The sequence below is a fragment of the Octodon degus genome, unplaced genomic scaffold (genome assembly GCF_000260255.1).
Source record: "Octodon degus isolate 3935 unplaced genomic scaffold, OctDeg1.0 scaffold00344, whole genome shotgun sequence".
In the NCBI taxonomy this organism is placed as follows: domain Eukaryota; kingdom Metazoa; phylum Chordata; class Mammalia; order Rodentia; family Octodontidae; genus Octodon; species Octodon degus.
In genome coordinates this window covers 708,682-719,643 of record NW_004524920.1, presented here as the reverse complement: position 1 = coordinate 719,643, position 10,962 = coordinate 708,682, and the positions used below count along the sequence as shown (strand labels likewise).

Below are 10,962 nucleotides of genomic sequence, written 5' to 3'. Positions count from 1 at the left end.
GGGGCTGGCTGGCATGTGGTGCTGGGGGATTGAACCACGGCCCCTGTGCTTTGCTAAGCTTGTTCTAAGTAGGTGCTTTAGACCACTGAGCCATCTCACCAGCCCCAATAAATAAATTTTTTAAAAAGAAAAGAGCCCAGCATAAAGCTGCATGCCTGTAATCTTAGTTCTTGGGAGGCTGAGGCAGGAGGATCGCCACAAGTTCAAGGCCAGCCTGAATTACACAGTGAGATCCTGCATCTAAAAAACAAAACTGCTCTCTTAATCTGCAGTTTCTGCTTGGGAAGAACTTGGGGCTTCTGGCAACCATCTGGCTCTCTTTGTTCTCTCTCAGGACACTGACATGGGGGCGGGTTAATGATACAGGGTTTTGTCTGTGGTGTTTTACAACTTGGTAACAAGAAAAGTAACCTAGAAAGAAAGGAAAATGGTCTCCCAGTCTTCTCCGATTTCCAGTTGAGGAGACTGAGGCACAGAGAGGAAGGAGCCTTTCCTTGCCAAGGCTCTTCCCAGCCAGCACCTAAAAGAGCCAGCTCACATCCCACAGCCCACACTCCTGACCCCAGGTGTGCGCCTCTACACAAGCAGAGGAGGCCCAGGCAGAGCCTGGCCAAGGTTGGGCCTCCGCTGCCTGCAGCACACACACAAGGGACTCTGCTCAGCTGCACTCCAAGGGCATGCTAAGCCAGAGGCAGTGCGTCAGTTCAGCAGTTTGTGGGACTGAGGCCAACCTCAGCTCTGCCTCCTTGCTGAAACCGTGGGCAACTGTGCTTGCTGCTCATCTGTAAGATGGCAGCCACCTCAAAGGCCATCTGTGAAAATCCAACACTGGCCTGGGGCAGAGCCTCGGACCTGGCAGAGTGGGCATTCAGCAAACCAGGGCAGCCATCATAAGCAGCAGAGCTGGGGTGGGATGGTACAGATGCCAGAACAGCAACAGGCTGACACACTCTGCCAGCTGAGCTCAGATCCTGGGCACCAGGGAGGCCCAGGAGCACATGAGCTTGTGTGCTGTGAAAACCAATGCAGGTGTGTCCACGCCAGGCTGGCCCTGCAGACAGGGACACGCCTGTGGCCAGCTTACTTGGCCCTTGTGGCATAAATGACGACAGCAAAGCCCAAAGATGGGCGCAAACTCACTTACTGGCAACAGCTGAGTCTAGACGAGAGAGAAGAGTTCCACACCCCTCTGCTCCTGTATCACCTCCCCAGCTCCTTGTACCGAGCCCAGTGAGCCATGGGCCTTGGGACACTCGAGCTGAGTAACCAGGAGCCCAAGACTCTGGTGTCCCCCTTACACCTAAGCACTCTGTCACTCAAGGATCATTTACTGAGCGCCTATGGCATGTCAAGAACACGAAGGGCTGGGGGTGTGGTGATGGGAATAGAACCCAGTATGGCAGGCAAGTGCTCCACCACTGAGCCATACCCTCAAGCACCCCACCCCACTTTTTTGTTATTGTTGTTTTGGTTTTTTAGTCTTTTTGAGAGAGAGTCTTGCTATGCAACTTAATTTGTAGCCCAACCTGGTCTCAAACTCCCAATGATCCTCCTGCCTTAACCTCCCAAGTGCTGGCTGGGATTACCAGCACGGGCCACCACAACAGGCAAGCCACCCCTTTCTCTCTCTCTCTCTCTCTCTCTCTCTCTCTCAAATGTATTTAGTACATGGTCTACAGGGTCTACAGTGTCTCATTACAGATTGGACTCGTGGTGATCCTCTTGTTTTCAGCCTCCCAAGCGCTGGGACTACAGGCATGCGCCACCAGGTCCCGTCTTAATTGCTGTCTCAGCACACCCCGAGGGCAGGTCCAGCACCACACACCAGGGATCAAACCCCCAGTCCCTGCATCTGCCTAAGCAGACACTTTAATCTGCTGAGCTATCTGGCCGGCCTAAGCCACCCCTTTTTCAGACAGGTTCTTGCCAAGCTGCCTTGACTGGTCTCAAATACACGATCCTTCTCTCTCAGTCTTCAAAGTAGCTGAGATTACAGATATGTACCACTGTACTTACCTGCAAACACTTTTTTTGAGGTGCTAGGGAGACCTTGGTGAATGAAACACCAATGAAAATCCATGACCTCATAGTACAGCAATCAGAGGCCTGGACTGTTGATCCATTCTGCAGGTGTAAAATCTGCAAGGTTGACACACCTTAACCCAGCATCATACTGACAGGAAGTAACAATGTCAGGATTACAACCCTGATGCCTTTTTCCAAAGTTTAGAAAACTCCACTGGGAGCCCCAAACTCAGGGCTCAGAAGGGGGAGCTGGCGTAAGATGCCTTGATTCCTGCCTCTAGCTGGAAAGGGCAGCTGGAAATGGGTCCCCTCTGCTTATTCTGACACAGAAATCTGGCTCTGGGGAGGGGTGCAAACAAACATGATTTAGGATGGCTGCCCTGCTTCCGCCCACCCTCTACAGCATGGACCATCACTGAACATGTGTCCCTTGCTGGGGCCACCTGCCCCTGCGAGGAAGCAAGCGGATGAGATGTCAACTCACTAACACCTAGGACAGTGCCTGGCCTATACTGACTGCTCCATAAATGTCTGCTAGATGAATCAAACTGCACAGAGAGCAGCTGCCCACAGGCCTGGCATCTCTCCTGCCCACGGAGGAGGTCCCTGAAGCTAGGTAGGGGAAAAGCTGGCTCTCGGCATGTCCTTCCTCCTAGTTGCCTCCCAGCTTTACGTGGTTCCACTGCTGTGTGGGGACAAGTGGCCTTGGGCTGTGAAGCCTGCCCTCTTCCTCTCCATGACTTCACATGGCCTCAGCTTCCCATCAGTACAAGTGACTCGGTCACATTCTGGCTCACAGCGTCCCAGAGCTTCCTACGCCTGCAGTTAAGAGTCAAGGTCCTCTGTGACCTACAGGGCCCACCCAGTACGGCAGGACCGTGTTACCCCGTCTCGCCCTTGTTCACTCCACTCTTGCCAGGCTGTTCCTAGAAAACAGGCACACTCCCGGCCCAGTCTGTGTCCTTGCAATCCCTCCCAGGACACCCTTGCGCAGCTGACCACAAGACTAAGGCCTGCGTCTCTCTCAGGGCTCTGTTCACTCACTCCTTGCGTGGCCTCCTGACCAATCCATCTCCCTCTGGCCGCTCACTCCTCAGCTTCTCCTCTTCCCAACAGCACTTATCACCACCTGAAGTCATATGTCTGCTTATTGTTTGTCCCCATCCCTTGCTGGAACGCAAACTCCATGAGGGTGCCACTATGTCCTAGAGCCCTGGGCAATGTGGTGCATCACAGTCGACACTTGTTGAATGAAATGGAGTCTACTGCCTTGCCACGTTACTTCAGCAAAGTGACTTCCCCTCTCTGAGCCTTGGTTCATTTCTTCATCCAAAAAATTGGGCTATGAATGAGCCCACAAACCCAGAGGGAGACCCTGAAGGCTGACCTCTGGGCTCAGAAGTCCATCCAGGCCTGGAGACTCAGCCCAGGCAGATCCTTATCTCCCTCCCAGACAACCCTGAAGGGCTCTGTGAAGTAGGCATACGGGTGGAGGCTGGGCACACAAGCTCCTCACCCAGTGCCTCTGTGTTTCAGGGCACCAGATGCAAGGAGAGCTGGCTGAGCATGGTGATACATGCCTGTAAGCCAAGCACTTGGGAGGCTGACACAGGAAGGCTGCCTGAGTTCAAGGCTCACCATGATACATAGTGAGTTCAAGGCGAGCCTGGACTATACTCAAGAGAACCTGTCTCCAAAAAAATAGAAAAGGGAGAGCTGAGTGCTAAAGGAGACACAACGTGGTGGGCAAAAGCAGCCCCTTACCGCGCTTATGGAGCCAGCCTTCTTTGATGACAGACACCTCATTCATGGTGGCAGCGTGACACACTGTCACCTACCTTGAGACAGCTCAGGGCAGCTGGACATGCAGGAGATGCTACAGACAGAGTGCGATCTGTAAGACAAGAAAGGAGCCTGTCAGAGTAGGGGAGACCCCAACCTGGCCCCTTCCCTCAGGTAATGCAGCTCTGCTCCAATAGCTCTGTACCAGGTAGAGCCAGCAGGGTGGGGAAGCTCTGCCCTGGGGAGCAGGGCAGTCCTGGGGCATACACAGCTGGGTTCCCAGAGACCCCAAGCTGGAGAAGCAAAGCTCCCTGGCCTATAAGCACCAAGCCCTGCTCGCAGGCTCCTCCTCTCACCCTCCCTCCCAATCAAGGTAGCTGCAGGCCCGCCCCTGAGTCATTCCCATGCCCCAGCGCTGAGGTAACTAGGGATGAATCAGACAGCCCTAGGCACCCAAGAGTGAGGGTGTGCTCAAAGTCACCAGCATCTGCCTGCCTGCCCCCAACACTCCCTGCTTCTTCCTCCTTTCCTCTCTCTTTCTCCTTTCTAAACCAAGAAGCCACCAACCTGCTACCTTCAGCAAACTAAGCACACACACAGCTCTCCCCAAAGCCCTGAGTCTGTTCCACACTGGGCCAGCAGCCACGTCCTCAGCCTCAGTTCCCTCTCTGCCCCCAGCAGATGACAGGAAAGACAAGTGTCCCAGGCTCTGGGCCCCAGAATTCTGACAAGTAACCTACTGTATGTGTACTTGCTGGGGCCGAGCAGCCAGTCCTGGGGCTTGATCACAGTCCTGGTCCCCTCCCCAAGACCTCTGCTTCTGTCCTCAGGAACAAGCAGCCGACAGACTGAGGGACGCCGAGGAGGCTGCTGCTGCGTCTCAGGTTCCCGAAGAAGGGAGAAGGGCGCAAGGCAGCTGCCAGCTGGGCCCCTACCTGGAGCCTGGGCCCTGGACTGGGGCCATGGAGCCCCAGGCGCCTTTCGTCTTTCCCAGCCTGGGGTTATTTGCGGACAGCAGGTCAGGAGCTACAGTGGCCCCTAGAGAAATGGCAGCTGGCTCTAGGGACACCCTGGGCATCAGCTTTCTCTCGTGCCCCAGGGGAGCTGGTGGGCTGGACATACTACTGCCTGGCATGTGACAGTGGCAGGCTGCCCAGGTCCTGGGCAAAGGAAGGGAGGTAAACGGGAGGAAGCGGGAGGGAAGGCAAGATGGACAGCAACGGGGAAGTAAACAGAAGGGTGAGAAACCACTGTGGGACTCCAAGTTTTGCAAAGGCAAGGACCAGGGGCCAGGAACAGCAATAGGGGCCTCCCCTCCCAGCAGGCACGATACTCCTACCCGGAACACACGAGACAGCTGGAGCCCTCAGCCCAAATATGCTAGTTAAGTCAACCCCTAATGTAGTAACCACCTGGCTCGGATGCACACCCCACACCTCTCTCCTTACCCACCCTACATAAGACCTGGCTAGTAAGGCCCTACTCTGCCTCCTCCCTGCCCGCCCCAACATTCTACCATTTGACAGCTAAAGCGACCCTAAATCCGACCATATCATTTCCTACTTGAAACCCTTCCATGGCTCCCTGCTGCCCTTGGCAAAAAAGTCAAACTCCTCAGCTTAGCGGTCAAGACCTTTTAGGACCCACCTCTGCTGCCCTGAGTTCTGGCTGCCTGCTGCTCTGCTGCTCACTCAGCCTACACAACACCCACCACTGCTTGGGACCTGTCCCCAGATCCCAGGTCTCCTCCTGGGGCTTCTACCACGGCTTCTGCTCCTGACCCCCAACTCTACCTAAAACTACCTTGCTCCTTCCTGTTCAAAACCCTTCCCTGGCTGCCCAGTGTGCAGACTCAGAACACAATCCTTCCTATGCTGAGGAGGCCCTGCAGGCCAACACCAACCCTCTGCTACAACAGTGCTCAGCACGCCTCTTCAGTCTTCCTCCCTCCCCATTCTCCAGCCCTTCACCCTGGCCTCCATCCTCTGTACCTTCTGTGCATTCTTCTCCCTCCTTCTGGAGGTCTCAGTGAACCAGTGCTCTCAGTGTTAATTCAGTGGACCTGACCCTGCTGAGCACAAGGAGCAGACAGGCTCAAGGCTCTCCAGAGAGCCAGCCTAAGACAGGGCACAGCCACAGAAATGCTTGCCTTCTACCACGCTGACAATCTTCTCTGCGTGTTCTGAGCAGCAGATACTGTTGGGGCTGGTAGCAGAGACCCTGGTGTGTCTCATGAAGCTCATACTCCAGAAGGCAGGATGGCAGAAACACACACACACACACACACACACACACACACACACAGAGCACATCAGGTGGTTAAGGGCACTGCCACAGTAAATAAGTAAAGGGAAGGACTGGTAGGGAATGTGGTGTCACTGGAAGGGGGTGGTGTGTGGGGGGTGACAGCCCCAGAAAGTAATCACGGGAGTGGTACAGCAGCACAGGGAAAGGAACTTCAAGCTGGGGAACAGAAAATGCAAAGGCCCTGAGATGGAAAGGAGCTGGGTTCTAGTGAAGCTAGGGAAGAACATGATGGATGGCCTTCTGAGCTATGCCAGGGAGCTGCAGCATGGTGGCGCATGCCTGTAATCCCAGCACTCAAGTGGCTAAGGCAGGAGGATCGCTGCAAGTTTGAGGCCAGCCTGGACTATACAGTGAGTCTGACAGTGGTCTGAACCACATAATGAGACCCTATCTCAAAAAACAAACAAACAAAAAAAAGATGAAGGGTAGTCAACAAAGAAACAGAAAAAAGGGGCCGGGGAGATGGCTCAGTGGAATAAGTGCTTCCCTGGCAAGCGCAAGGGCCTAAGTTCAAACCCCGGTTCCGCTTAAAAAAAAAAGAAAGAAAGAAAGAAACAGAAAAGAAAAAAAGAAAAAGAAAAAAGAAACAGAACTGAGGCCCAGCATCCTGTCTTAAGTCTCTCTTGCCCTCACTGGCCCAGCGCTATCACCTCTTAAAGCTCGCAGCACCAGGGTTACTGGCAGCGCTTAAATACCTACTGCGGGCACAGGACTCAGCCCACTACCTGGCGGCCGGTCAACAACCAAGTACATGGCTAACGTTATTCGAAAGTTAAGGGAAGGCATTCAGGTATGACCAAGAGCAGTCAGGGTTCCAGAGTCCGAAAACCATGGCCAGCTGGGTGGCCTTGGGCAGGACGCCAGCAGTCCCAACACCCCACCAGAGGGGCCAGAACTGTGGACGGGTGAGGACAGAGGCTCAGAGCAGGGAAGCCATTTACCTGGTTCTCCCAGCTGAGAATGGCCGAGGCCCTGGCCCTGCTCAGCCTGCCAGAGCCACTTTTTACCGTCTCGTTTCAGCAAGTGAGAAGTCAGCAGCAGCTCAGGCAAGAGCAGGGGGAGGAACTGGAAGATCCCCTGCGTCCGCCTGGATCCTGCCCCGTCCTCCCACTGAGGGTGGCGCCTCAGCTGAGGTGTCTGTGACACAGTCCTACAGTGATGAAATACCAGGCAGTGCAGCCAAGCGGATGGCCTGCCCACTAGGGAGCTGCAGGCTGAGGACACAGACCTGCCTCAGGAACCCCAGCAGCACAGGGGGGCTGTCACCCACCCTGTAGACAGCACCTTGAGGAGCAGGCAGTCCCTGCTAAGCTGATCCCCACCAGCTGCTTCCTAGGGTGTCAGGCCTGCATGCGCTAAGGGCCCGGACTAGAGCTGCAGCTGCTGACCAGATGTGAGCCACCTGGCAGGCCAGGTGAAAGGAACAAAGACAGGCAAATGATTAAGGCACACACATAATCTCATTATTTAAGGGAAATGCAGATTAGAACCACCTGCTTAGGACACCTAAGGTTAAAAAAAAAAAAAAAACAGCGGGCTGGCAAGGATGAAGAGATATCAAAACTCCTACTCACTGATGGTAGGAGTGTAAGACAGTTCAACCTCTGCAGAACACTGGCAATCAGGGTTATAACTCATTATACACTCAGCCCACGAACCAGCAATTCTACACTCCTTAGAAGAAACTACACATTTCCCAAAAGACACATACGAAGAGGTTCACAAGAACAATACTGACTAGCAAGCTGGTCATCTGGGAGCCTGTCCACAAGAGAATGGAAGAAGACACCAGTACATTCATATGTGGAATGCAGTACTAAGCAGGATGGAGCTGCTCAGACACCATGGGGAGGGAGCAGAAAATCATGGGAAGACTGAGTGGAGGAAACCGACAGAAAATCACACAGCCAAGGATGAGTTCACTCCCAGCAAGACCAAAACCCATCAGAAAGCATGGGATGCTTTTCTCACTTATCAAACGACACAGAAAAATCAAGAGAAACAAATATCACAAAGGCAGGACTGGTTGTGCTGGGGAGTAGCTGACAGGGAGGATTTCTGGGAACTAATGCTCCGATATGGTCACAGTTACTGGTTCTGTTGCACTGCACGAAGTATCTTTAATATACTCTTCTTCCATATCTTATCAGAGAAGTAGTTACAGAAGAACCTGCGTTTGGGAGTTCAGATGACTTGGAGGGTTCCAAACTGGGCCCCTCCTTTCCCTCGCCCCACATGCCCAGCAAGGCCTCAAGGCACCTGCCTCAAGGCACCCCCCTCCCCAGCATCCAGGGGCGAGGAGGACTGCCCAGTGCAGGGGATCTGGGTTTCGATCCTGGGCTCTTTCTCAGCATGGTGGCCACAGGCCAGCGACACCCCTGATGCTCCCTCCTGTACCCTGACTCCACTGGAGAAGTGGCCTGCCCCCAGGAGGAAGCTGGGTGGTAGCAGCTTCCAGCCCCACTGACACTCAGTGATCACCGGAGTGGGTGGGTAGGTGTGTGTGCGTGTAAGTGAAGAGCCCTCAAAGGAGGATCTGCTGTACTGGTGGTGTGCTGTAATGGTGAGGGGATTTTATGGTTTTCCCTTTTTTTTTTCTTTTAATTTTTTGAGACAGAGTCGAATTGTGTAGACCAGGCTGGTCTTGAACTCACTGCAATCCTCCTGCCTCAGCCTTCCAAGTGTTGGGATCATAGGCATGCACCATCACACCCAGCTTATGGTAAGATTTTTTTTTTTTTTTTAATTTTTTGGCGGAACTGGGGATTGAACTCAGGCCCTTGCGCTTGTCAGGGAAGCGCTTATTCCACTGAGCCATCTCCCCAGCAAAGTTTTATCTTTTTACGTTTTTTAAAAAATTTTATTTATTTTTGGTAAGATATTTTTAAATAGCTGCTACATACATGGGTATCAATGACTAATCTAGCCTTACGTCTCAAACACTCTATAGTACATGACTTTAAATTTTACCTGTGACACTCATTTGCATTTGTCTGGCTTGCAGTACTTCTCAATAGTTCAGTTTCCAAACTGAACACCCCTTTCTCCAGAGCTATGTCTCACAGTCAGGGTTCAAATCCCCAAGGGGCAATTTCCATGAGGCTACAGCACCTGAACTGGCAGTTCAGGGGCAGAGGGGAAGGGAAGAGCCCTCACATGACCACCTGTCCTAGCTGGGCAGCCTCAGAAGGAACTAAGTGTGTTACAAGAGTCATTGGGGAGGCTGGGGAGACAGCTCAGTGACATAAGTGCCTGCTCACAGGGACCAGGGTTCAATCCCCAGCACCACATTCGCACCAGCCCTGCCGGGGAAATGGCCACCAAGAGTGGTTATAGTGACATACACCTGTAATCCCAACGATGGCCAGGCTGAAAACAGGAGGATCACTACAAGTTGAAGCTATGTAGTAAGACCTTGTACCAAATACATTAAAATTTTTTAAAAAGTCACCATGGTTCCTGCCACTCACTGGGACTAGAAGGCCCAGCTGGGTCCTAGTGCTTGGCCCATACCTTCTTCCAGGCTGGGGTCTGTGGCCACAAAATCACACCCCTCCTCTGCTCAAATGGTCCTGTGCCCCATCCACAGAACAAGTACCAAACTCCTGATAGGAGCCCAAGGACCACACGACTCTGCACCCTCTCCCTTCATGTCCCCAAGGCACTGCAGTCCAGGGGCATCTGCACACCAGCAGCTCTGCATGCACTGCTGGGGGAGGGGGCTATTCATGAGGACTTTGAGAAGCCTTCCTAATCCCCCACTGCACCCCCTTCGCTCTTTATTCTTCTCGGTAAGATTTACCACCATGGACATTACTGAACACATTTACTTGTTTACTGCCCCTCTCTGCTCTACAATGTCAGCATGGTGAAGGCAGAGACTCCTTGCTATTTTGATCTCTGCTGGATCCCCATAACTTCATAGCAATAAGCATAGTGTGGGCACTTAAAAATCTGTGGAAAGCTGGGCATGGTGGTGCACACTTATAATCACAACATTCTGGGAGGCTGAGACAGAAGAATCACAACTTCAACTACAGCCTGGGCAACACAGCAAGATCCTATCTCAAAATTTCAAAAGTGAAAAAAAAATTACGGCTTTTGTTTTTACAAGGTCTCCCTATGTAGTTCAAGCTGGCCTTGAACTCACTATGAAGTACAGCCAGGAAATGAACTCATGGCAATGCTCCTGAATGCTCCTGCCTCATCCTCCTGAGTGCTATGTGCAACCATGCTTGCTTTAAAAAAGACTGGGGATGTAGTTCAGTGCTGAGCCCCTAGGTTCAATTCTCACTACCACACATACACACACAAATCTGCAAAATGAGCACATGTGGAGTGAACCCCTATGCCCAGCAACTGCTCAAAATAAGCTCAGCTCCTATCCCTGCTTCTCACCACTGAGTCCTCACTCACCTCCTCTCACTGACCTGGTTTCAATGCCAGACCGCACAGATGGGCTCCAGAAACAGCAGGAAGCAGACCTGCGCTTCTGGAGCTGACACCATGGGCCGCGGCTCTTTCCTGGTGCTGCTGAGCCTCAATACAGCAGCAACAAGAATCCCCACAGGAGCTAGTCACTTCCCTTTGGGCTTGGCCCTGTTATGGCTCGAGGAGGCTCTGCTCAGGAGGTGAATTCAAAGGCAGAAACCTGGCACTGTCAGGTAGCATCTGCTTGCAGGAACTTTAGGGGGAATTCGAAAGTATAGAGGGAAGCAGCTCCCTCACTGGTCACTGGCCACTGGCCATGCTATCCACTGGCCCATGCTTTGTGTGGGCAATTTGGCAAAACTGACAAAACAGAAAAGATACACATGCTTGCAGAGCTGGACCAGAGACTTTTTTATC

The 10,962-nt window shown here is 52.8% G+C and overlaps 1 protein-coding gene across 6 annotated transcripts in view; it reads right to left on the bottom strand.

The window, feature by feature from the left end:
- Positions 1–10,962, bottom strand: part of Akt2 (AKT serine/threonine kinase 2) — a 72,769-nt gene that overhangs the window by 46,972 nt on the left and 14,835 nt on the right. For 3 of the 6 annotated variants that reach the window (XR_002819483.1, XM_004647995.2, XM_023708285.1), the window contains exon 2: positions 3,790–3,919. Coding sequence is in view for 5 of the 6 variants with exons in the window: in XM_004647995.2 (XP_004648052.1) it covers positions 3,790–3,835 (46 nt within the window). In the remaining variant the exon portion in view is untranslated. Of the gene's footprint in view, positions 1–3,789; positions 3,920–4,012; positions 4,092–4,547; positions 4,671–7,055; positions 7,183–10,962 lie in introns of those variants that run through there. The other 3 variants (XM_023708286.1, XM_023708284.1, XM_023708288.1) reach the window with 3 other exon arrangements.